Source organism: Semicossyphus pulcher, unplaced genomic scaffold, assembly GCF_022749685.1.
Source record: "Semicossyphus pulcher isolate SPU_LCO1_2020_fin unplaced genomic scaffold, fSemPul1.0.p SCAF_1, whole genome shotgun sequence".
Taxonomy (NCBI): Eukaryota; Metazoa; Chordata; class Actinopteri; order Labriformes; family Labridae; genus Semicossyphus; species Semicossyphus pulcher.
The window spans coordinates 26,479,589-26,507,422 of record NW_027211603.1 but is presented as its reverse complement, the minus strand read 5'-3'; the positions used below and the strand labels follow the sequence as shown (position 1 = coordinate 26,507,422).

The 27,834-nt window shown below is 41.2% G+C and overlaps 1 protein-coding gene across 1 annotated transcript; it reads left to right on the top strand.

Moving 5' to 3' along the window:
* The first annotated feature begins 24,120 nt into the window (after positions 1-24,120).
* Positions 24,121-27,298, top strand: LOC138589784 (serine/threonine-protein kinase pim-1-like). Its single transcript, XM_069660240.1, has 9 exons — positions 24,121-24,184; positions 24,367-24,540; positions 24,948-25,082; positions 25,812-25,906; positions 26,030-26,077; positions 26,287-26,502; positions 26,599-26,776; positions 26,933-27,109; positions 27,207-27,298. The coding sequence occupies exons 1-9, from the start codon at positions 24,121-24,123 to the stop codon at positions 27,296-27,298; spliced, it is 1,179 nt and encodes a 392-aa protein (XP_069516341.1).
* The last annotated feature ends 536 nt before the right edge of the window (positions 27,299-27,834 follow it).

Below are 27,834 nucleotides of genomic sequence, written 5' to 3'. Positions count from 1 at the left end.
GGACTCTTCCTCACTCCGGCCAATTAGGCACGTTCATGCACTGTACAACAGATAAGGGAGGGGCTCGGGGGGACACCTGTTTTTCTTGGCCAGCTGCCCACCCTGCACCTGGTTTTTATACTGAGCCCAGCGAGTTTCTCAGCTTAGGATTCTAGTTTTAGTGTTTTAACACTTCAGATTATAAAAAGTTATTATAAAACATTAGAATATAAAACCTTAACTATAAAACATTTGACTGTAAAACCTTAACTATAAAACATTTGACTGTCAAACTTTAACTTTAAGACATTTGACTGTAAAACTTTGACTTTAAGGCTTTAGACTATAGAAAAGTTAACTATAAGACATTTTAACTATAAAATCTTAAACTTTAAGGCATTAAAACATTTAATTTATAAATCTTATGGATATATAACTTGGACTCTAAAACATTTGATTATAAAGCTTCAACATTTTTTCCAACATTCCCTCCTGTGGGACTGGAAAGTCACATACTAACAATTTTAAGTGATCATCAAGACGATTAATATCACTCATGACAAATGCATCCTTCAGGCAAAAGTTTTTCAACATTTCCCTCCTGTGGGACTGAAAAGTCACATATCAAAAACTTTAAGTGATCATTCAGGAATAACATAATTTCATAACAGATATATTCAAAAGCTTATCCTGTACCAGGCCTATTAGTTCTGCCCCCAAAGCCAACATGGGCGTCAGTTACCAAGTAAATATCTCACCAACTCAAGATGTGTTTGAGAGAGCTATTGGCAGAAGTAACAGGTCCCGCACAGACCTACTGACAAGAGGACAAACCGCCACCTCCCTAAGAGTAGCCTGTAGTTGTAGTGTGGGCAAACTCTCTTGACTAACATTGTGGGCTGTGGAAAAAAGACCTCCTGCGACTAGCTACTCTATCTGGGCAGAACAAAAGGGAAAACCTTATATCGGCGAAAAAAAGGAAAAAACCCTATGATGCTCAATCCCTAACAAAGAAAGCTATCTTTAAAAGATGTCAAATATTCACAAACAAAAACAAAAACTGTGCTCTTTAAAAAATCTACTGCAGTGGGCTGTTTTTGGTGCTAACATAAGTTTGTGGCAAGCAAAACCTATTCTATCATAACTACAAACTGTGAGTATACTATAAGTCTCACTTAAACTCAAATAGAAACAACAAACAAACATGTGATGAAGAAAACAGTAGATAATGTAGATGCTATACTATGCACCCTAAGGTGCACACAGATTGTTGAGTATACAACACACAATTCAAATCACTCAAAAGTCGATACATACAAGTTATCATCACTGCACTTGAAATAAATCAGGAACCCTATCACTCAGCAAGGTATTGGACTTTTATGGTCATGATATGCAGTCCTTTGATGGTGAAGATTACTCATATGGGGGCAGGTCCAATCATGGGTGCGTGACCCCAGTGTATGCTGTGCCAGTTCAGTTCATCCCGGTAGAACAGCATTTGCTCCACAGCAAAGTCCTTCTGTCGTCCAAGGAACTCACTCTTTTGCTCACACTCATGATTCTGGCGTGACACATTGTCATAGGCATCCTCTAACTCCCTAATACGACTACGTTGGCGTACAATTAAAGCAATTCTTACCTTTCTGGCATGTCCCTCAGCACTTAGTTAAAATTTGAACAAGAACTCCGCCTCCCTTCAAAGTCCCACCCTCTTCCCCCTGCCTGACCTCTGACGCTCCCCTCCCTCCCTCCCTCCCTCCTCCATGCATCCCTGACGCGTGCGGTGAGAGAAGCAGCGCGAGTGAAACGGGTCAATGGAGTCAGAGTCAGAGGCACAGGTAAGTGAAAACTAACCAACGGTAATTAAATAATATTCAATTCTGCATGTGGTATAAAATAAAATTCCCTCCCTCGTAACGTTTAGTTACCTTTTGTAGTCTGACGAACTACCAACGTTACTATCGTAATTATAGCATTTCATCGCCTGTTTGTTTACAGTCAAATGCGTCGTTTTTCGGCAGAATTAATATTTTCTTGCTGTCATAACGTCTTACCTTGCCTGAATTGTCCCGGTAACGTTTGTCATTAAATTAGGAGCAGTTGAAGCAGTTTGTTTACAGGTTAACTTTGTTGAGAACCTGTTTGTCAGCTAATGGTAGCTAACTTTAGCCCTCGTTCAGACGTTTAGCTTCAACATTTTTTCCTTTTAACTTTATGTTATATAGTCACAAAGTAAAAGGCTCTTTCTTTTTTTAAATTGTGGTGCTTCTTGGAGGAGAGTGTGGTTGGAGATCCTGACTACGTTCCGGATCTTCAGAGGCAGGGGCCGACAGCAGCAGCCTACAGCAGGAACCAGCACAGGAGGTGTAAGAGCCCCGAGAAGGGCGGGTCCTTCCAGGTTAGGAGCAGCAGGGCCGTGGGGTGATGCAGAGTGGGGAATCTGCTGAGGAGAGGCCCGGAACCAGCAGACATGCTGCACCAAGATCCACAACAAGAGCCAGAGGTCAGAGGGCACGTGGACCTGCTGTACTCAGTCCTGACGATCTCATCCAACTCCAGCAGTTCATATAGTTTTGTATTTTTTCTTATTCACGTTGTTCAATAAAACCTTGCATTGTATAATTGCCTTTGTCTTTTTACTCACATAAAGTAATGTTTATTATGCTTTACTTCCATTATGCCCCTTTTTTCATATTCCCACTTCATCTGAATGAACTGCAGTGAATTGCTAAAATCAATTTTTTAGAAAAACATTTATTATTGTTCACAGCTTATCTTTTTTTTTTTTTTTTTTTTTTTTTTTACAGCTGTCTTCTATAACAAATTAGTCATTTGGTCCCAATAAAAAAGAAAATAAATAACATAAGGCACTTGCAAGATTATTTAGTAATGCAAACAAATCTTTTAGATGTCACATTCAGCTCTTCATGAGTTCCAGGGGTACCAAGTCTTGGCTGGTGCTGGATGTCCTCCATTACTGTGGGAGTGGTGTACCTTGACAAAGAGTAAAAAAAAATAGAAACGTGACACAGGATATAAATTGCATAAATTCAAACAGGCTAGATTTTATATAGATCTTAGGCTGTTTTGTCACAGAGTGATGTTATAATGCACAGTAAGTGGAGCAAGTGTATGTATCAACTTATAACAATTTAAAATTCCATACTGGTAAATAGTACTTCTTCCCAAGGATGGAAAAAGTCACAAACATAGACTGATCGGTCTTATTTACACAGATGTCAGCTAGCCAGCATGATCTATTAGCCGGAGAAGTCTTCTAGCAATGTGCTGAACTACCTCTGGTTACTGTACAACCAACCAAGTCAAACGCAACCCCGGAGTTATAATACTAGAACTGGGTTAATGACAACTTCCACAATAAACACTGAGGCTAACGCTGAAGCTAACGTCACCGGTAGTGTAACGTTTAACAAACCAAGCTGTGGAGTCAGTTTGTTTACACTACCGGCGCTAACGCTAACGCTAGGCTAAATTTTCCCTGCACAAATAACATAATATTACAGAACGATATGGTAACTGATGTTATCACATATAATGTGTTCTAGGATTAGGTAAACTAAAAGTACCTGTCCAGCAGAAACTCCACGACCATCTCATCTCTTTTTAGCTCCGGATGTAGCTGCATTAGCCTCCTCCATTGCTGGAAAGCAGAGCCGATGTTGACTCGAGTCTTGCCTCTTGCCGCATCAAGCTCTTTCTTTATGGCAGCTTTTTGTGAAATAGTCTTCTTTGTCCTGATACTTTTCTCTGTGGGGGCAGCTGATGATGGAAGTGGCGGCTCGCCTTGGTCAGTCATTGTCAGTTCTCCGTTCCTTGCTCTCTCTCACCGCTCTACTGCTCTACCAGAGAGGCGCGCAACTTGTGAGCCATGACAGCGGTGCAACTGGGAGGGACGCGGCGACGGATGACAGACAGGAAGCTCGGCAAATCAATTTACTCGGACCAAATAAAATGATTGGTCAGACTTTTATCAGAAATATATGAGAATTAAATATTGATGAGTTTCAACGCCTAGTGGATTTCTTTTACATTTTATTGTGCTATACGCTTATTAGGAGCATTTTATGATTACAAAAGAAAAGTGGAAAAATGCCAGAAAGGTAAGAATTGCTTTAATTGACTTGTCTCCCTTTGTCGACGTTCATTTTGGGCCTTACAAAGCTTGACCTTCCTTTTCCTCCTCTCATTTTTAACTCCCTTCTGAAACTGTGGTGGCGCTATATTGAAGAATTGCTTGAACTGCGGGATGGACATTGTGTCCAGGTCATGTGGTAGGTAAGGTATTGGCGGGACATCATCAGGATTTGGAGGACTGACGACGGGCTTGTTCTCAGGTTGATCAGGTGCAACTGGGGATGGATGAGGAGGAGTTGGGGGAAAAGGGGAGGGGGTCAAACTTGATTTTCATAACATAGTCACAGTCATGAAGCTTCATCTTCAGCCAACTACATAAGATTCAAAGTGCTGCATCGCTGGGAATCAAATTCAGGAACACAAAATACTACTTCATTGTTAGTTTTCCTGGTTCGTGTGTGACAGCTGGGTTATGCTCTAGCGCCCCTGTGACCCTGAACAGGATAAGCGGTATAGATAATAATGGATGGATATAGACAAACACAGACAGACATGTAGACAGACAGACAGACAGACAAATAGACAGACAGATAGACATATAAACAGACATATAGACAGCAAGGACAGACGGATAGAGCCACTGTTTGGTCAGACTTTATCTTTGACGCAGCTACTGTTTCAAACACCCAGCCGTCCGTGGAAGGGGGTTCTCTCTTTGAATTGCCTCTCCTGAGGTTTCTCCTGTTTACTTGTATATGAAGGTTTTTCAGGAGTTTTTCCTTGTCTTCTTAGAGAGCTTGGGCTGGGTTCAGAGCTGCTAATCGGGACCTTAGTTTTCATATACATTGGAGTACAGGATTAAGACCCTCATTAGATGAATTTGCTAGCGATTTAATGGTAACTAGAAGAGGATCCCACAAATTAATTGACATGTCTTAGATAGTATTGGTCCCAAACTATTATTTTCAGCCCAATGCAATTCAGTATTATTGGAATTTAAAAACTAACATCTGAAAAAAATGTATTTTATGCTAAATTGATTTCTCTTCTTGAGCCTAACAATGAGGTTATTTAATTAGGAGATTTTAATATAATTTGGAACTTGATTTTAAGTAGAAGGTCCCAGTAGGATAATTAATACTACACAAGACTACAAAAGAGTTAAACATTATATAATTTGGACATCATAAAATGTGTTAACTAATCTTGAAAATTGAATAAAAGTAAAATGAATCAGCATCTTACTCATTAAAGTTTTGCTCAGAACTGTAATTCTTTCAAGGCTGGAATTCAAACATGGGAGAACATGAGAGGCATTTATTTCCTACAATCTGACATAAAACAATAAAGCAAGGTATAGAGGGAAATATGAACCATGATCCAAGTAAAGTGGCGGCTGCATTTAATACTTATTAAATTTATTGTGTAAAAACAATTTATCCAGTTATTCTTCTAGATACTGATGGTGTGATTGTGACGCCAACGCACATTTTCTCTCATTTCCTCTCTTAAAGTTCCAGGATGTCTTTGGGATAAAAAGTATTTGTCAAAACCCATGGTTATTTCAAGTGCTTGGAAACTGCAATAATTACTCTATTGTTAAATCATGTTAACACATGAAAATAAGTAACTACAGACCCATCAGTATTTTTCTGGCAGTATCAAAACTTGCCTGGGAACAAGTCATATTTATGTATGTTGGATATTTATGTTGGTTTACCTCAAAGCTCAACATTGGATTGTCTGTTAGTCTGTATATTAAATGTATTATATACCTTAGGGTTGTTGCCCTACTGTTACATCCAGTCTAGATATTATTATAGTAGTAGGGTGAAAACAATCAGTTCTGCATGACTTGAAATATTTACTCATAATAATAGATGAACAATGTCTGTGAAGGTTTTCAGTCATCCAGGTCATGGTAATTCTAAACTTAATCCAAAAGGCAACTGGACTTGGTAGATGTGTTACACATCTCTTAGCATACTAATGACCTACAGAGGCTTATATTTCTAGCTCTGTCCACCAGTCAGAACTGAAGAAGCCTTTCGGATGAGAGATGAAATATCGTCAAGAACTTCAACCAAGTCCAGTTGCTTTTTGGATTAAGCTTAAAATAGATGAACTACTTACATTCATAACAAGGTTTCAAAGAGTTATGAACAAAATCAAATTCAATTTGGTAAATTTGGACATTTTAGGCACAATTTAATTTCAGAGGCCTCAAAGCTGAACCTTAATGACATGGTTTTCTTTTATATGAACTAGTATGTTAGCAGATGGGTAGACCACATAACAAGCTAAGTACTTTGTAAGTACTGCTCATGGTGGAATCATGCTGGGTCTATACAGTCTAGACTTGCTGTGTTTGTAAAGTGTACTGAGATAAATGTATAAATGATACATTTAATAAAATGTGATCGAATCAATCTGCTGCACTGTTGCCTTTTCCAGTTGCTATGTACTGAGATACTGTGATACTACTAACAATGTGTTTAACTTTAACTTACATAGAGGCTGTTGACTAAAACACTCTTTTGTATTTGAACTAAAAATGCAATTATTCAGCACATTTCCTGTCATCAGTAATGTTGTCAGGTGGTGCGACCAGGTAAATAGTAATTTAAAGCAGTAATTAAAGGTTAAAGTGAACAAATGGTTGCTAATTATAATGTAAATAACTTCTGTAATTAATGCATTTTTTTGTACACATATATGTATCATTGTTTTTCTGTCTTGAAATGTAAAATCGATAGTAAATTCCATGGACAGTAGAACGCAATAATCCTAAATTATTATAAGTACAAAACACTCACAAAATAAAAAGGTGAAAGTCACTAAGGACACTCTAAGGCAGTGGTCTCCAATACTCGCTTGCGAGCTACCGGTAGCTTTCAACCTGGTTTTTAGTAGCTCACCAATAGTACAAAACATCTCATGACAATAATCGTACCTTGAAAACGTCTTCAAACTTCAATACAATCAAACACACAGATGCCCCACCCCCTCCAATACAAAATAATAGGATTGGCCTATCAACTGTTAATAATAACAGTGATGCCCTTGTCAAGTTTCTCAACTTCTGAACTTAACCAATCAGAGCAATGGTGCAGCAACCTCCATTGACAGGTCAGGTCAGTTTCACTGTACACTAGTTGAGCTACAGTTCAGTGCTATTAGCCAGCCTGTTAAGATTTACAATGGACAAAAGAAGGTGGCCACGCCAAGAAAAATATATTTTTCCAACATATATATTCAATATATTTCCACGGGGAGTGGGAAAGCAAGTGTTTATCCATGAATGTAAAGGACAAGTGTGTGTGCCTCGTGTGGTACCAGCGTTTCAGTCGACAAACGAAGCAACGTGGTGTGCTACCACACTCCAGTAAACGGTAACTTTGCACGGGACTTCTACGGCAGGACACTACGAACTAAAAAAAGGTTTAAAGACATGCATACTTTTGTGAAGCAGCTTGAATGTCATGAAATCTAAATTCTGAACAAGACTAAACATTAAAATTACTCATTAAGTTTCAACTTAAGTGGATACACTCCAGCATACACCTCTAATGTGGACTCAATGCAGTGCCAGTCATCTCACCAACTGTAGAAAAGACTGATTGTACTTATTTTTTGTGTACTTATTATGTGGGCCATAAACGAGTATTCACTTTTTTGTGAATGAAGGTGATGTGATACACTGATATGAGAACACAGAAAATAAGTTTAAGAAAAGAATAAGAAGTGATTTTGACTGACTTTGATGTGATATGATGTTTGACGCATTGAAATTTGAAACATTGATGCAGAACATACATTTGACATGGTAGTGAAGTTAATAAAGATAAGATGCTCTGATCCAAAATGTAAGCTTTGGGTATTGACAGTTGACCAGGTATACAAAAAATAGTTTTATTAAGCTGGTTCATTTGTTTTGATACGTCGTGTAAATAAACGCAAGTGATGTATTGCAAGTAGCTCTTGGCCACTTTCATTATTTCAAAATAGCGCTCAGGTAAAAAAAAATCCGGGGCCAGGTCGCGGTGGCAGCAGGCTCAGCAAGGTGAACCAGGCGTCCCTCTCCCCAGCAACATTTTGCAGTTCCTCCTGGGGGATTCCGAGGCCTCTCCAGGCCAGATGGGATATTGAATCCCTCCAGCGAGCTCTGGGTCTGCCCCGAGGTCTCCTCCCAGTTGGACTTGCCCGGAAAACCTCCAAAGGGAGGTGCCCAGGAGGCATCCTTACTTTAAATAAAATAATAGGACAATACATACATATTTACAAATGGTTGTGCCACCTGTTTTTAGGCGATAAATGTAAAAATACTGTTAAATCATTTTAACTCTTTGAAAAGTTATTTTACATAAAAGACTTAAACACATTGTTTCAGACAGAAACACATGCATTACATCCATTTTAAATTCCTTTTGAAATTACATTTTTGGAAGCCTTATTTGTCATTGACCCATATAACGCACTTAGTCACTATTTAATTACTGTCACAGTACATTTTTTGAAGGTTTATTTGTACAGGGGCAAGTAATATTTCCTTTGTAGATAACAACACAAAATCAACAATAGCCAATAATTCCACTGATAGCGAGCTAATTAATAAATATAACTAATGTAACATGGTAGTACAGTGAAGTGAATCTTAAATATTTACTTGTTAAAAATGTGGGAAAATATAATTGTTTTGGAATTATGGGAGTTAGAGTATCAGCATGTTCAGTCTCAAGCTACACTACAATGTTCAGGTAAACGACAACACTGATTTCATATTCAGTGTTTTTAAATTTAACAGCAAATTGACTATTGTCTTTGGTGAGCCTTGGACATCTTCTTTGGAGAGGAGCTTGATAAGAACGGCCATTTCCTTCTCAGAATCTTCGGGCAGGTATGGTTTTCTTCCTGATGCATTGCCAGAGCCAGCAACTTTAATGTGCCTTTGTAATGTGGTCATTGGAATATCCCAAGCCCTTGCTAAAAAGTTAATCAATCAAATTCAATCAAAATGTATTTGTATAACGCCAAATCGTAACCAGAGTTATCTCAAGACACTTCACAAAAAGAGCAGGCAGGCACTGACTCTTTGTTATGTTATTTAAAGAGAGGCCCAACATGAATCACCATGAGTTGTCTTTTACTCTTCTCCCTTTCTTTTCCCCGTCTCTGCCTGTCCTCCTGCCATACTGTCTACAACAAACAAAAACAAAAAAGGATGATTAAGATTGCAGGGACACATATTTTGACCTATGAACTGGTTTTGCATCCTTAATTTTTGTCTTTCTTTTGGGAAAGAGTGTTTATTTATGAGTCCCATTTTAGCTGAAAAACGTGGCCCATTTTAGCAAGCTGCTTAAGCAAAAATGGGCTAGTGCCTAAAATCAAAGTGTCTTTTTAGATTTCAACCTTTTATTTATGAACATTGTGCTTTGTTGGTGAACTTACTTTAAATTGATTTATCCCCCTTGTCAGTGATTCATGAAATGAGTCATTTTGCCATGTCAAGCTCACTTACTGTACAATTTCCCTCCTTCACTTCATTTGACAGTCTGATAAATGTCAATTAGTGTTGTCGCAACATTTCATGATAAGTTGTTGTGATTGGCTGTAAACTTCTAAAGAGCTATGATGGTAGGGTAACCAGATCCCAATTCACCAGATGTGGGACAAAGACTACGTTTGTGTGGGACAGTGTGGGACAATGTGGGATACCAATGCATCGAGGTAGTCAAAAATAACTTTAAAAAAAATAAACATTTCTATTCTGCCCCTTAGCTTATAACATTACTATGCTTTGCAATCTGCTTGATTCAGTAGCACATAACAAGACTGCAAATAAAAACTTAACAAATATATCTTATTTAAATGCAACTTTCCCAAGTTCTCTCACGTGAGAAAACATAGTAAGCATGGAGCTTTCATGCTATTTCAAAATGCCTCTCAAGTTAATCTTGCTTTTCAAACCCAGCTCTGGTGTCCACTATCTCAAAGACAGTGGGAAGAGTTTTGTAGTGCCATGATTAGATGCATCTGAAGCCACTGAAAAAAATGACTTTTTTATCACTTGGGAGCTCTCGAACCACTGGCGTTTTTAATTCTCTCAAACAACTCTCCACAGAGGCAGGTGCAAGAACATCTGTAACTATGGATGCTGCCTTTGTGCGACCACATGACATTTTCTTTGCAATCTCAGAGTCTGGAAACATGGTCGATGTTAGTTTATTACCACAGTCTTCTGACCTATATGATAGGGAGTGTTTCACAGTGTGTTAAACGCTAGTTAGTTCAGCTGCTGTTACCTTATCTGTGTTTGAATCTTGTTTGGGTTTTAGCTGGAACGTCTGCATGGACTGGGAAGCCTCCTTTTGAGCAACACGTTTTTTGTGAGTCTCGTATTGTCTGTGTTGTTTCACGTCGTATTCACCTCCATGTGAAACAGAAAAATGACTCAAGCAAACTTCACACAAGACTCGCCTTGCACTGGTTTCACCCAGGGATAGATAGTTTCCCAGTCTTTGTTGTAGCTGCATTTCCTTTTCTTAGCCGTACGGGTCATGCTTTCCCTTTCCTCCATGTCTCGTGCTGCATGCCGGTGTAGTTCTGACCTGATTTGCATTGTTTGTTGTTGTGGGCGTGTCCCTCTCACCAGCAACGTTTTCCAGTTCCTCCTTGGGGATTCCGAGGCATTCCCAGGCCAGACGTGATATATAATCCCTCCAGCTGTAGATGTTTTGCTTGATATATTTATGATTGTGGTGGTTTTAGACAAAGTTTTTACTTGTTATTTCATGTCTTTTATTGTATTATAGTCACATATTCTGTGTTATGTTTGTATGTATGGCTGCTCACTGTTTGTCAGAAACTTTGTTAATGTGCTGCGGCCTGTCTTGGATAGGACGCTCTTGAAAAAGAGATTTTTAATCTCAAGAGCTTTTTCCTGGACTTCCGGTGGCACGCTACACGGCATGGCAGCATAGTAACTGAGCTCCGGGCATCAGCCTTAAATTCAATTATCTTTACTCATTAATACTACACACAAACAAACAAATTACATTTCGCTTCGATGATGGATGGGGACAAAGGCAAGAAAGGAGGATATGGACTACGCAGTAACTCTGAAAGAGAACCCGAGATGGAGGCTGAAGCTAGCGAAACTCCAAAACAAGATGGAGGCCGCAGAGAGACCGAAACTTTGGATTCAATACGTATGGCGGTGAGTGAAGTTATGACTACGGGAATGGCAGCGCTCCAGGCCGAATTGAAAAAAGACCTCTCAGACCTCCGCGCGGGCTTCAGGGAAGATATTAAAAAACAAATGGACGAATTTGTATCAGAAGTAAACCGGAAAATACAAGGTGTGACAGGCCAAATTGAAGGGGCAGTGGAACGCGTAGGCCAGATGGAGGAAAACATGCTCGTCATGGAAAGATGGGACATCGGAGTCAAAGATACTCTCACCCAGCTACTCGCTAAACAGCGGGCGCTACAGGAAAAAGTGACCGATCTGGAGGGGCGCTCTAGGCGCAATATGGCATCCCCGAGGACGCCGAGGGCACGTCAGCAGTGACTTTTATTGAAAACTTCATCAAGACAGAGCTGGGGAGCGAACTCGACCGTAGACTGGGGATTGAGCGCGCGCACTGCGCCATGGCACCGAAACCACCACCGAGTGCCCTGCCACGCTCTATGGTGGTCCGTTTCCTCCAGTTCTCTGTCAAAGAAAAGATCCTTCACGCCGCCTGGAAAAAAGAGCTCTGTGTCCAAAACAAACGGGTGTATTTTGATCATGATTATGCAACGGAGGTGCAGAACAAAAGGAAGGAATATATACCCATCAAGAAAATACTACGGGATAATGGCGTACGTTTCCAGACCCCACTAACAAGAATGTGTGCTTTTTTTGAAACGGGCCCTGTAACGTACAACAGCGCTGCACACGCAGCAGAAGACCTGCGGAGGAGAGGATACACGGTGGGTGAGATCCCCGGCGGCAGGACCAAGAGCAAAGACATCTCGGAGGAGACGCTGGCTCGGCTTCTACCCTGGGAGACAACGGAGGCCCGACCCGGTGGAGAAAAGCACTGGTTCCAGAAGCAGATTCGGGAGAAGCTGAAGGAGTACCGCAGAACGGAACCAGGAGCCACAGCAAGGGATGAGTGAGACATGTAATCATAACTTCCCCATTATCTCATTATAATGATGTTCAGTTAAAACATAGGCTGATGCCCACGGGCAAAAGACACAGCCACCAAACTCTCTTTTTTTCCCACTACTGAGGGCCCCCACCTTGTGGCCAGCCCCCTCACTGTCTAAAGCGACATGACAGCTTTTCTGATGGAAGTTCAGTTCACTGTTCTACAAAGTTCTGTTCTATACTGTGTTGTTTATTACCACTGGTCCGGGGTGATAGAAGAATGGTTTAAATGTAAGACTGACGCATTATCAACACTATAATATACTGTCTCTGAATGTAAATGGGCTGAATAACCCGGTCAAAAGAAGCAAAATGATAGCTAAAATAAAAAGGGAAAAGATAAATGTGGCATTTTGGCAGGAGACGCACCTTTCAGGTGCTGAACATGAAAAACTTAAAAAGATGGGATTTAGAAACACCTTCTTTTCATCATATAAGAAAGGAAAAAGAAGGGGAGTAGCTATATTGATTTCTAATGCTGTCAAATTCGAATTAATATCTCAAATTAATGATAGAGAAGGTAGATTCGTTTTGGTAAAAGGAAAAATAGACCAGAAAGAAGTAACATTATTTAATGTCTATGCTCCCCCTGGGAGCAATATAACCTTTTTCAGAAGGATATTTGAACTAATTACATCACAAACGTATGGGACTCTTATATGTGCAGGAGATTTTAACATACTTCTGAACCCTTCTCTAGATACAACTAATAGAACAAGAAGAAGGAATTTGATTGAAAAACGCATAAACAAAGTACTTAAAGACTTGGGACTTATTGATGTATGGCGGGCTCTGAATGGTTCAACTCCTGGATATACTTTTTATTCTGCAAGACACACAGCCCACTCAAGGATTGACTATTTTTTCATGTATAACAAAGATCTACATAGGCTGAAATATTGCAGAATAGGTCAGAGGGATCTTTCAGACCACTCAGGGATTTTTCTAACTTTACATTTAGATGGTAGACAGCGAAAAACTTTGTGGCGACTTAATACCGGTTTGCTAAATGACCATACCTTTAGAAATTCAATGGAGAAGGACTTAGCATTATACATGCAGGACAATAATAATGGAGAAGTGAACCCCAGTATATTATGGGACGCAGCTAAAGCTGTTCTCAGGGGGAAGATTATAGCTAGGACAGCTGCACTAAAAAAGGTGAAAACTCAAAAATTAATTGGTTTACAGGAAAAACTGAGAGACCTGGAACAAATACACATAACAAATAAAGAACCCTCGATTATACAACAAATCAGACATACTAAACAGGAAATAGATAAAATATTAGGTGAGGAGGTGGAGAAAAATATAAGATTCATGAAACCAAAATATTACGAGGCGGGCCCTAGGGCTGCAAAATTGTTGGCTTGGAGGCTCAAAAAACAACAGGCAGAAAACACTATCCACAAGATTAGAGACCCTACCACAAATAAAATTACTAACAATTTGGACGGCATACAAAAAGCATTTGAAAGATATTATAAATCTTTATATTCTCAATCAGAACAGGTTAATAACCACTCAGCTGCTGAATTTCTGAGCTCCTTAGACCTTACCACACTAGGTAAAGAAGCTAATGATAAACTCATCTCACCAATTACAAAGGAGGAAATAAGTAAAGCTATCTCAAGTTTAAACACTAACAAATCACCTGGCACGGATGGCTTTCCTCCAGAATGGTATAAGTCAATGAAAGATCACCTGCTCCCTTATTTGGAGTCCAGTTTTAATTACATTCTAAAAGGAGGCTCCCTCCCTCCCTCCTGGAGAGAGGCCTTCATATCTGTGATCCCCAAAGAAGGTAAGGACAGAGCGGACTGTAAAGGGTACAGACCTATTAGTGTTTTAAATTCAGACTATAAATTGTATGCCACCATTTTAGCAAAAAGAATGGAACCTGTAATGCCCTTGCTAATAGACGAGGACCAAACAGGATTCATAAAGAATAGACAGACACAGGACAACATAAGAAGAGCCTTACATACCATCGAACAGATTAACAAAGACCAAATTAGTGCCATCATTCTTAGTTTAGATGCTGAAAAAGCTTTTGATTCAGTAGGGTGGGAATTTCTGTATTTAGTTATGAAGAGATTTAACTTTAGTAAGGATTTTATACATTGTATCCAGGCACTTTACACCTCCCCCACTGCGAGAATTAAAGTTAATGGCAGTCTGTCTGATTCTATAACTTTACAACGTGGTTGCAGGCAGGGCTGCCCCCTCAGCCCCAACCTATTTAATTTATTCATCGAACCTTTAGCCCAAGCAATACGTCAGGAGACAGAATTAGAAGGTTTATCCATGGGACGAGAGGAATATAAAATAAGTCTGTACGCGGACGATGTATTGATCACAATAAAAAATCCTAATTCAGGCCTGCCTCTATTAATAAAAATGCTGGAAACATATGGGGAATATTCAGGATATGCCCTAAATATACATAAAACACAGGTTATGACATTTAACTACACACCTACAGAAGAACTCAACGTAATGTATAGTTTTAATTGGAACGCACCCTTCATTAAATATCTGGGAGTGAGTTTGCCTAAAGATATGTCACAATTACTCAATATTAACTATAACTGTATTAACAAAAAAATATATGATGATCTTGATGGGTGGAGCCTGTTGCCTCTTGACTTTGGAAGCAGAATTAGATCAATAAAAATGAATATCCTCCCTAGGTTATTATATCTCTTTTTATCATTGCCAGTGGAAATCCCTCTGAAACAATTTAGAGAGTGGAATAAACATATTTCACAATTCATCTGGAATAAACAGAGACCAAGGGTTAAATTTTCCACCCTTCAGCTTCCGGAGGAGAGGGGCGGTAAGGCCCTCCCATCTTTAAGGGACTACTATTTAGCAGCCCAACTGAGACCTCTAATATATTGGTGTAATTCTTCTTATGTAGCTAAATGGAAAACCATGGAGTTATCATTAACAGATGCACCAATACAATCACTGCTTGGTAGTGTAGGAATGGAGAAAAAAATACTACAAACGGAGAGCCAATGGGTGAACTGCTCTTTGAAGGTATGGGCCGAGGTGGTTAAAAAATTTGAACTCCAAAAACAGATAAAACTACTTACATGGCCAGCGTATGACCCCGAATTCACACCAGCATTACTAGATCATAGATATAAACAATGGACCTATTATGGTGTTACTGCTGTATGCAAAATTGTTAAAAAATGGGAGCTTAATAGCTTTAACAATTTATGTCAAATGTATGGACTAGGTGGGCATGACTTTTATAGGTACTTACAGTTCCGTGACTATTTTTGTAAAAAGCTGAAAGGTGGTAACCCAGCAGAGCCACCAGCGATTATTCATATATTTATGGATGCATACAACTCTGGGAATATTAAAGGACTTGTAAGCAAGTTATACCACAGCATTACCTCATTGAAGAAGGATTCTACAGACTATGTGAAACAACGATGGGAAAAAGAGTTGAACATTGTGATAACAGAGGACATGTGGCTGAACGCTTGGGAAACGCAGTCATCCTCCACCAACTCCTGGACTTGGAGAGACTTCTGTTGGAAAAGCTTGATTCGTTTTTTTATAACTCCCAAGTAGAAGTCCAAACAGACTGGTACACAACTGGCCTGCTGGAGAGAATGCGGAGAGGTCTTTGCTGATCATGCCCATATTTTTTGGTCTTGCCCCTCCATCCAGTCTTTCTGGAGAGAAGTGGCAAAAATTATCTCAAAGGTTCTATGCTTTAATATGAATGTATTATTCACAACACTTTATCTCAGGAATATGCCAGATGGGTTGAGTAAAGCTGATATATATCTACTTAGGGTCCTGCTGGCTGCAAGTAAAAAGGCCATCACAAAATGTTGGCTCCAGAAAAATGCTCCCACTACAGAATCTTTTGTTAATATCGTAAAACAACTACATGTACTAAAGCAAATGACTTACTCAGTCAGACTCCAAAAAGATCTAGGTGAAAAACGATGGCAGAAATGGCAAGCCTATTTGGCCAATGAGTGAGACTGTATGCACGTACTGGGTTTGATACTTTGTCTTTTGTATTTACTGATCACCCCCGGACCTTGAATATGGGTAATTGTTCAATGTTTTGTATTTGTCTTTTGTTTTACCTTCCTGTACTAAAAGATGAAAATGATCTATAAATAAAGAGTTTAAAAAAAAAAAGAGAGAGCTTTTTCCTGGTTAAATAAAGGTTGAATGAAATACATTAAAAAAGATAAAGCCAAGACATTCAAATTGTTTATGGCCTTTACACTCATGTAGAAAGGGCTGCAGGTAACCTTAGCTCCATGTCCATAGTTCACACCATGTTATTAGTTATATATTTGAAAACCTTCTCAGCCTATTCGGCAGGCTCTGCACACTCAGCTGTGTGTTAATTTTGACAATAGCATGAAGTTTGGGAATCATCCATGTGAAAAATAGGGGCACCATGACAGCAGAAAAGTAAATTAAGTTTAAATTCCTCTTGTTGTTGTTAAAGTCTCGATCAACTAATTACAAAAGTAAAAACAAAACACCAACACTATATAATTGAAACCAGATTACTGTAATAAAATTGGAATATTCTACATGCATCCCAAAATTTTCTTTAAGGATTTTTTCCGTTGACAGTTCTCTTAATAACTGATTTTCCCTCAACAGTAACCATTTTTTCTGATCTGATTACATGTAATACCCCTCCAGTCTTATAAGTTTCAGATTTCTTTTATTATCAGTTGTCATCACTTTTTATTTTGCTGTCTTTTTCCCCAAAAATGCCTCAAAATTACATTTACAGGGGCGCTGGTTTAGCTCAGTTGATAGAGCAGGCGCCCCTTATACAGAGGCAATATCATATAAATGTAATTTGATGTTACCTGAATGAGCATGTGTATATAATACCACCAAAACAGTATGATCATATCTGAGTCTGAACATTTTGGAAAAAACCTAAAAAGTAGCTGAAACCACATGAAAATTGTTTTCAATAATCTTCACAGATATTTTAGCCTTTGACAATCAGGAAGAAACTTTTACCTTACAACTGAGTAAATACACTAATAAAACACATCATGATTTCACCTATGTATTGATTAGAGGTCTGAGGTTTCTTTCATAACTTAATTGTACCAACTCTAACGACCTCATGAAATCATCAATGCGGAAATTTAATGTTTGCATTTTTATTTATTTATTTATTTATTTATGTTTTAGATCTTAGTGGAATATTTGTGACAATTTCGACTACCCAAATTTTAATTTTGTAAAAATGTTTTAATTAAAAAAGAAAAAATGTAAAAAATGTGGGGAAACCGGAGCATCCTGGAGAAAAACCAAAAGGAGGTGGGGGGGGTTGTGGGGCTGGGGGGTTAGGGGAGGATTGATGGGAGACGGGCTAGATGGGGGTTAAGGAGGGGTCAGCGGGATCAGGGTGAGGGTGAGGAGTTGAGGATGAGTTCCTCTTCCACCTCTTTAGTTTCAACAACCCCAGAAAATGTATGAACCTCGTCCAGAGTGACTTCTTTTTAGTCACTCGGACTGGTTGTTCCTTGGCTGTTCTCTCCTCCTGGTTATCCGTCTGCTCTGCAGAGTCGTCGCTGAGCCCCTGGTATCCACCTGCTGGTGACTCAGGGAGGTTCAAATATTTCTCCAAGGTCTTAAACTGAGAGTCTTCAACTTCCGCTTTCTTAGCGTCAAGCTGGAGCCTCAGCTGTTCCAGCTCTATCAAGTAAACCCTCTCTTTTTCAGTGAAGGCTTGGTGCAGGAAGGGACAGAGAGACAGTGGGAGAGAGGTTTGAGGTTTAAAAAAATCCCTTTATTAACCGTTAGCAGGAGAAACATGTCACTGTCACATTCTTTAAATGCAACACAACATCAACAAAGAAAATTTTCCTCAAATCAAATATTCACAACGAGCTCTCCGTCCCCTTCCACAGAGCACAAAACCCCCCCTACAGCCCACACACGAGCGAAGGCCTGCACATTGTCCATCATAGAGGCATAGGCATATTCCACCCTCAGTCTGGCCTTAAAAAGTCCCTCCAGAACCGATACCAGCTCCACACTACCGGCACCCTGAGCCCGGTTCCTGCGAGTCAGCCAAATGGCCAGCTTGGCAGAAGCAGATAAAAAGTTCACCATCGTGTGTGCAGTCTTTTTCTTGGCCGAATATTTTGGGCCAAAGATGAACATAGCAAAAGAAAAATCCTCTCTGATGGCCTGAAACCAAGATTTCAAGAGCACAAAGAAACATGACAGGCTGGGACACTCAACAAACAAATGTACAAGGGTTTCAACCTGGGAACAAAACAGACACTCCTCTCCCATCCCAGGATCAATGTGCACTCTGTATCTGTTCGTAGCTATTGCCCCGTGTACAACCTTCCATTGGAGGTCTGCTGACCGCCAGCTGCCTTCCGGGGTAACGTCTGGGCCAAAGAACTCTGTCCACCTCGACTCCTTCATCCCTGACAGAGCCTGCAGGTGAAGGACTTTGACACAGGTCTGATAAAGTTCCTTTTTGCCTGCACCCTTAAACTTGTCCGGGTGAGGTGTTGTAAAGGACAGCAGCTGGCCTCCTCCTTCCCGCCATTCCCCCACGGCTGGAGTAACGGACAGAGAGGGGAAGCCATACTCACCGTCCTCGCTCCACTGGTCATACAGAGTTTGGTCTCTTACAAAGGCCCTCAGATGTTGGGGTAGAGCAGTGCAGACCTCCTCCACCACTCAGTTGACCAACCTGATGGAGGTGATGTTGCTCCTCTCTCTCAGGATGTCCACAGAGGTAGCTGTCAGCCTCATTACATGGCCCAGTTTTGTACAGCCGGCCTCTCTGAGACCGGACCTCAAACTGGCAGACTGCAGGGTTTGAGTCCTGATGAGGTTGTTATAAAATAGAGGCTCCTCAAACACCCACATGCCCAGAGTCTCATTTACTGCATGTGAAGATTTTAGAGTCTGCCAGGCCTGCAGCACAGAGCCGTAAAATGGAGTCAGGCCAGTGATGTCCATATCCTCACTTCTTAAAAGGAAAAGCTGCTTGTCGTAGCCCAGGCTACCAGCTCTCCTCAGCAGCAGACGAGCAGTGTCCGGCCAGCTTGGACCACAGTTGTAGAGCAGCCTCTGTGCAGTCTGGAGTCTGAAAGAGGCGACTTTGGACCGGATGTTGATAAGTCCCTGCCCTCCTTCAGCCACTGGCAGATAGAGGGCTGCTGCCCTGACCCAATGATTGCCAGACCAAAAGAAGTCCAGGATGACCCTCTGAATGTCCTCCATCAGGCCTCTAGGTGGAGTCAGAGCGATGAGTCTGTGCCAAAGAGTCGAGGCGACCAAGTTATTGACGACCAGAACTCTTCCCCTATACGACAACTGTGGCAGCAACCATTTCCATTTAGACAACCGAGCACACACCTTCTCCTTAACTCCCTCCCAGTTCTTTGTTTTGTAACCCTCTGTGCCCAAAAAAACCCCAGCACCTTCAGCCCCTCCCTCCCCCACTCAAGTCCTCCAGGCAGACTGGGCACCGCCTGATCCCTCCACTGTCCCACCAGCAGAGCCTCGCTCTTTGCCCAGTTCACCCGTGCAGAAGTTGCTTTTTCATACAGGGACAGGGTGTCCTGCAGACACCGAACATCCCCCTGGCTGGAAACAAAAATATTCACATTATCCGCATAAGCAGAGAGTGTTGGGGGACGCTCAATGCCACAGGACCCGGGCAAAGAGAGTCCGCTGAGCCGGTCCCTCAACCTGCACTGCAAGGGCTCAATAGCTAAGCTATATGTCATGGGTAAGCCTTCCCCTTTCCATTTTACCCCACCCCTCAATCATGGCAAGGAGGAAGGAAACCAGTGTCAGCTGCTTCCAGTTAGTAGCCCCTTAAAGGAAACAGTTTGTGGCTCGATGCGAGCTCACCTTGCCATTCCTCCCCTGTTGCGGTCGGAGGAAGATTTGGACAGACTGCTTGCAGTATTAGAGTGCGGTGTGTATGTGTGCGTGTGTTGGATCATACAGAAGCCTAGTTCAGTCACCGTAACTCGCAGGCTTCCAGGTATGCATTGTTTGGTTTCAACTTGTGATAGTTTGAATATTATTGGTACCGGTAATCATGTGTGCTTCTCGCAATAGAAACAAGGACATGGTGTTGGCGTCCCTCATCATCTAGCGGTGCTGTACTTGGCGAAGGTAATCAGATAGAATCGCCTTGTGCTTCTCCATTGATTTAAATAACAATTTTTAAAAAATCAAAATTTTGTTCTTTTGCCCTATTAGGAGGAGCTCGGTTGCCACTGCTGTTTTTGTCCCTTTAGTTAGTTCCTTTACTTACTTTCTTATAAATTTGGGTATTTTGCGTTTAGTTTAGTTTGTTTATTTGTCTCACATTGTTGGTTTATTTACTTGAAGGTTTTGCTTATTTTTGCTTATTGTTGTTCTTGCTTTAGTCAATTTTTTCCCATTAAGTAGAGTGAAGGCCCCCAGTTCTTCAGTTAGGCCAGGTCTCCTTTCTATGGCAACAAAGAAAGCACCGCTCGCTGACAGGAAACAGGAAGAGATCCTGTTTTAAAGCACTCCACCAAAACACTGTGTAAATCGTGACCAAGAACGTTCCAGAACCCTTTATAAAAGTCAGTAGAAAGGCCATCAATCCCTGGTGCCCGCCCAGATGTCATCTGATTGATGGCAGACGTTAACTCCTCCAGAGTCAGCTCACAGTCCAGAGCAGCTGTTTCCTCCTGGCTGAGCTGAGGAAGACCCTCCAGGAGCTCCCCACGGCACTCCAAGCTGCAGGTTTCTGCCCCAAAAAGGTGCGAGTAGAACTCCACAGCATGGCTCCTCATCTCGGCCGGATCTGTGGTCACTCTGCCCCCTGGCAGCTTCAGACAAGACATCAGCTTCTCTACGCCACCGATCTCTCCAGGTTGAAGAAGAAAGAGCTCGGGGCGTCCATGTCTTTAAGCTGGAGGAAGCGTGACCGGACCAGGGCTCCCTTTACGTTCTCCTGCAGGGAGGAGCTCAACTCCAACCTCTTCTCCCGCAGCAGAGGACAAGTGGTGGGTTCGGAGCTCCTATTTAAACCCCCCTCAATGTTTTTAGTTTGGACCTCCAAATCTTTGACAGCTGCCTTTATCCTGGCAGAAGAGTGAGAGGTGTACTGCTGGCAGAAGACCCAAACCTGACATTTGCCTACCTCCCACCACAACTTCAGGTAACCAAATTCAGCTTTTTTTGTTTTCCACTGTTTCCAAAAGCGCTCAAAACTTTGGCAGAAAACACTATCCTGTAAGAGTCTGTTATTAAAGTGTGTTACGTGTATAGAGTGGTGTGTGCAGGTGTCTCTCTCTCTCTCTCTTGCTCTCTTCTCCATTTGTCCTGCAGGTGAGAAGTGGAAGATTGGCTGCCACCTCGGAGCTCCAGAAGAGCTGTGGATTGGTTCACACTCCAGCCAGTTAGCCAATCAGAGACGGAGGGCACCATTTTAAAAGCCTCTCTTTTGCTTTGTTCGCCCCTATGTTGCTTGGCTGTCTAAGATGGTTTGTGGTGGGGAGGTAGAGCTGAGGTAAGGCTGGGGTACCCTATACATTCACGCACTTAGCAGGAAATTGTTACTACACCAGGTTATGGGTTGTTGCCACTGTTGTACTTTTATTATATTCAGACACTTTGTAGATAAGGTAGTCAGGCCTTTTGTTTTCGTTTTCTTTCCTCACAGATGGAGTTGAGCTAGGCCCTATTTTGTTGTACTTTGTTTATTTCGTTTGGCACAACCCCCACAGTTCCTCCTTCCCCCCACATTTTTCAAACCTACGTTTGTTGTTTACCTTCATTTAAATATTGTGAATAAACCTTTTTTCTTTGACTGCCTCACGTCCGCCCTGAGCTCTTTCTTTGTTGGTTGTCAGCGTTATTGTTTCTGCTTAAAGGGAAACAAAGTGCCAGTAGGATTGAACCTTTTCACCTGGCGAAATGATCAACCCTGCTGTGGTAAGGTGATGGTCTGTGAAGCCCACTGGACTGATGTTACCGTTAACTAATTTGGGGCTGAGGCTTTTTGACATGTATATTCTATCCAGTCTGGCTGCACACCTTACATCCCAAACTCACAGCCTTAAACCCGCTGGCAAACTTTCCTTTTCGTTCTCTAACAGCTCGTTAGAAAGAAACGGGGGAACACCGGATACGGTGATCCGTGTGGAGGGAACTGACAGCTCTCAATCAGCTGATGAGCAAGAGGCTCATTTTTCAGGAACACGACCACAGCGTTGTTCATCCGGGATGCATACGATAGGTTATCATGTCCTACCTGCTCTCCGACAGCCAAAAGAACCTCCTCCACAGAAACGTTGGCGTCCGGCGGGACTATCCGCACTCCCTGCCGGATTGACGGAGGTGGCGTCTCGGTGGATGCCATTCCTTCCGAAAACACGAGGGAACACAACCAACGATCTGTCAGTCACAGTCAAACACTCAAAAACACCAGTAAAAGGCTTACCTGGCCATGCAGTAGGAAACAGTGGAAAATACAGGTTAAAAAACAGGGACAGAAACAATTCAAAGAGAGAGAGAGAGCGAGAGAGACAGAGGGAGAGAGGAGCTTGGTGTGTCAGATCCCCCCTGGCAGTCTAAACCTATAGCAGGATAACTATAGGCTAGACCAAGCCTGAGCCAGCCCTAACTATAAGCTTTATCAAAGAGGAAAGTTTTAAGTCTACTCTTCCTGGTAATTGAAGGCTCTACCTCCAACACTACTCTTAGAGGGGTAATATGGCACTATGAGCTCTTTAAGATATGATGGTGCCTGACCATTAAGAGCTTTGTAAGTAAGAAGAAGGATTTTAAATTATATTCTAGATTTTACAGGAAGCCAGTGCAGAGAGGCTAATACAGGAGAGATGTGATCTCTCTTCCTAGTTCTTGTCAGCACACGTGCTGCAGCATTTTGTACCAGCTGAAGAGTTTTTAGTGACCTATTAGGGCAGCCTGATAGTAACGAGTTACAATAATCCAGCCTGGAAGTAACAAATGCATGGACTAGTTTTTCTGCATCGTTTTGAGACAAGATGTGTATGATTTTTGCTATGTTGCGAAGATGAAAGAAGACTGTCCTTGATATGTGTTTTATGTGGGAGATGAAGGACATATCCTAATCAAATAGAACTCCCAGATTTTTAACAGTAGTGCTGGATGCCAGGCTGATGCCATCTAGGGCAGCTATATCATGGGAGAAAGAGTCTCTAAGGTGTTTTGGGCTGAGCACAATAACTTCAGTTTTGTCTGAATCAATAGTAGTCTATGTTTATTCACTTTTGGGTTAATTGACCACAAAGAATTTTCACATTGTATCTAATAAAAGGGAAAGTTAAGATTGTGGACAGTTTAGGAAAGCACAACCTGCATTCACTTGCTATCTGCAGGAAAAGATGGGACAAAAAGTGATTTCCATTGAATCATAGTAGCTCTTTCGAACTGGTTTATAACATTATAATCTCCGTAGACGGATCATGAGAGTTGCACACCAACCATGTTTTGATTCGAATTAAGAATCCCAATCTGTCGCTTTTGTTTCTGTGTAAGTACTATAAAGCCTTTGAATGTGTTTATGTTTGATTAAACACATCTCTTGCATTTGAATCCACTCAACATTCTGAATGTATTCTATAGAACAGGACACAGCAGAATATTGTGAGGTCAAATTTGTTTGGCCAAAGCATTCCGGAATAACCTCTTCAAAGGCATTCTGGAACAACCTCTTCAAAGGCATTCTGGAACATGACATAACTTACACTTGAATGATCCAAGTTAGTTCATTTTCATTTGTCATTTCAACGGAGAAGCATTACTTTTTGAGAGACATGTCATCCAAATCGTGGACACCAAAAAGGACCGTTCAGTGGTGGGCCTCAGTTGCACAACGGAGTAAGTATTGAGGAACACAATTCTGGCAAAAAAAATGCTATTTTCCTTTCTCTTTAAACCACATGATTAAACTGGTAGATTAATAAGTTAGAGTGCTGCCACTTACTTAATTCCCTCAGAACATAAATAATGTAATGGATTGTATTAAGCACATACTGAATTGTCGTTTTCTGTTCTTGCAGGTTGCCGCACTGACCCCATCATATATACAGAGAAAGACTGCAACTCAGATCGAAAAAACATCTCGAAGAGAAAATCTGAGGAGAGTCTTGAAAGAGCCAGCAAGAGGAGCAGGACAAGTCAAAGTCCCTGCGAGGGCTGCAGCAGGGACCTCACTGGCCCAACTACCAGCACAGGTAAGCTCAGAAAAATCCTAAAAAGATTAATTGTATTTGTTTTCAGTTAAGTAAATGTTAAACTAAAAGAGGAGAATAATTGCACGCTCAGTAAAGGGGTACTTTGTTAAATAAAGCCCATTTACAAGAAGCTATATTGAGAGTCAGCAACTAAAGTTGACTCATTCTCACCTAAATCGAAATGTATTTGGCATAGTTATCTGAAATCAGGCTTTTGCTGAACTTTGTGTTATGTCTTTTGTCTTCATTATATTTTCAAATTATTTAAACCACCAAAAAAATTGTATAGGGCTGAATTGTCTACAGATAAATACCTCTGATTTGTCTGAATACCAATGTGCACAAATTGTTTTTAACTCCTAATACTTGCATGCTCATGATTTGGCTTTATCTGTTGAATGTCACAGTTTCAGGAGAAACTCCAAGCTCCTCTGGACCCAGCCATGGTGCTGTGTTGGGTTCTGGGAAGACCAGCAGCCAGAGGAAGTCCAACGACGACATCCCCGACGACAACGTACCATCCACATCTACCAACATCTCGAGTAGAAAGAGGAAGTCTGAGGAGACAGAGGGTCCCAGGAAAAGGAGCAGAAAGACCCATTATCCCTCTGAGGCCTCCAGTGACAACCCTGACACTTCCTCTACAGCAAATACGGTCCATCGTCACAGCAGAGGCAAGCTAGGATAGGCAGAATTATACTTAGCCTGTAGAGAATGATGTAAATGTCTACTTTGGATGTGGAGGGAGGTCTCCAAAGTCAAAATAGCCATGATTGTGTCATCATGGGGTTTGAAAAAAATCTGCAATTAGAAGACAGAGTGACCAATGACATATGCTTATGAGTTCTATTATTGGAAGTGAAGAATCCAGTGTTTATGGAGTTCGACACATGCAAGGGACTAAAATCTGGATACCTTGGCTGCTGCAAAATCAGTTTCTACCATTTCTGTTTCAATGTATCTTCTGTGAGAAGCACAACTGAATGCTATGACATGCAGTTGCTTAACTTAGCATAAAGACTGGAAATAGTATAAGTCAGTTTTTTGTACTGATTTATCGATCATGACAACTAGTGAGCTTTAGAAATGTTGGTAGGTGGATTTATTATGTTTCCTTTGGACGGATTCTGGCGTGCTTTGTCCAGCCATGATGCTCAGCTACGCTAATAAAATGAGGTTATTGTGAGAGATTAGTTTTATGTATTAGTATTCCGATGAAAGTCCTGAGCATGTATATTTAAACGGAATATGTTTGTTATATATTTCTGCAGATGCCTTTGAGTCCAAGTACGAGGAGGGGAAACTGCTTGGTGAAGGAGGCTTCGGGGCAGTCTTTGCTGGCTTCCGCAAAAAGGACAATCTACCTGTAAGATTCATTGTCATGCTATACAACACACACACACACACACACACACAAACTACCAATGATTCATGTATCCACACTGTACGACTAATAAACGAAACAAATGTATGTCTTTATTTTTTGTAGGTTGCCATAAAACACATTGAACAGGAAAAAGTTGTACGCACATCTATGGTAAGTGATATATTCTTCTTTCTCATTCCAACATGTTGATACATTGTTTAATACTTAGAGCAACATTTATTAACATTTCTCTTTTTTCATAATGAATACAAAGAGAAAATGCCCATGTTCTTCCTTTACCTCATACAATGTAGAAGTTCACTTTTATTATGTAAACATATGAGATTCATCTTTTTCCCACTTTGGCTCTATGTATAAAGCTGCTGGACGGGGAAAACAGCATGGTCCCTCTGGAAGTTGCACTGCTGCTGAAAGTCAAGCCACCAGCAGCAGAGACCAGTGCAATCGTGACCCTGCTGGACTGGTACGATCTGGATCGCGACCTGATACTCGTCCTAGAGAGACCAGTCCCCTGCTGTGACCTGTATGATTATGTCGAATCTAGAGGGTCCTCCCTGCAGGAGCACGAGGCTAAAGTAAGTAGCTGATACAAACTGTGATTCAGTGTTTTTGTATCTGTGTCCATGAACACCATGTCACTCAGTCTTGATGTCTCTCTCTTTCTCCCCCAGACCATAGCCAAACAGCTGGTGGATGCTGTCATTGAGATCCACTCCAGAGGAGTATTTCACAGGGACATCAAGCTGGAGAACATCCTCCTTGAAACCGGCTCTGATGTCCCTCGAGTACGGCTTATTGACTTTGGCTGTGGAACATTTCTGTCAGAGGAGAATTACATTTCAGGTCCAGGTAGGCTGTCCCTCTTATTGTTCTTATTATTAGTTAGTCTTAGTCTCTTATATTTGTATTGCTTGAGCTGATGATCATTGCATAATTGCTATCTCTGTCCTTTATCTCTGTCTCTTACCATTATATTTTCTTACTTTGTGGCTGGTTGAATTGTAGGAACTTATGTGTACGTCTCCCCTGAGTGGTTCACGAAAAAGATGTACAGGGCCGTACCAGCTACAGTGTGGCAGCTTGGTGTTGTGCTTTTTGAGATCCTGCATGGTACTGTCCCCTTTACTGACAGCACTGAGATTGTTTATGTAAACCCTGACATCAGTGAAAGTCTTTCCATCGGTAAGTTATTAACACCCACATGCAGTCAAATTCAGCACAGGGAAACACATATTAAGTACAGTGTGTATTCAACCATGATTCTTTTTTGTCTGTCCAGACTGTCAGGGGTTTCTACGAAGCTGTCTAACCAAGACCCCGGAGGCCCGACCCACCCTGGAGACACTAAAGGATCACCCCTGGCTGAAATGAATCTCCACACCCTCCCAGAAGCACAGAAGAACACCCCAGGACAACAAATAGACATATAGACAGACATATAGACAGACATTTCGACAAACAGACAGACATATAGACGAGCAGAGAGACATATAGACAAACATACAAACAGGGCTGCACGGTGACTGCAGTGGTTAGCGCTGTTGCCTCACAGCTAGAAGTTTACTTGTTCAAACCCCGGTTTGGACAAAGTTGTGCGGAGTTTGCATGTTCTCCCCGTGCATGCGTGGGTTCTCTCCGGGGTCTCCGGCTTCCTCCCACAGTCCAAAGACGTGCTTGTTAGGTTAATTGGTGACTCTAAATTGCCCATCGGTGTGGGTGTGATTGCAAAAAGTTGTCTTTCTCTATATGTCATCCCTGTGATTGACTGGTGACTAGTCCAAGGTGTACCCCGCCTTTCGCCCGAACACACACACACACACACACACACACACAAACTACCAATGATTCATGTATCCACATTGTACGATAAATATAATATGTAATATATTATATGTAATAAATATGTA

Coding starts and splice junctions, on each gene's coding strand:
- LOC138589784 (XM_069660240.1), top strand. CDS start 24,121: ATGTCATCCAAATCGTGGACACCAAAAAGGACCGTTCAGTGGTGGGCC. Junction 25,907..26,029: donor GCAAAAAGGACAATCTACCT/GTAAGATTCATT, acceptor TATTTTTTGTAG/GTTGCCATAAAACACATTGA. Junction 27,110..27,206: donor CAGTGAAAGTCTTTCCATCG/GTAAGTTATTAA, acceptor TTGTCTGTCCAG/ACTGTCAGGGGTTTCTACGA.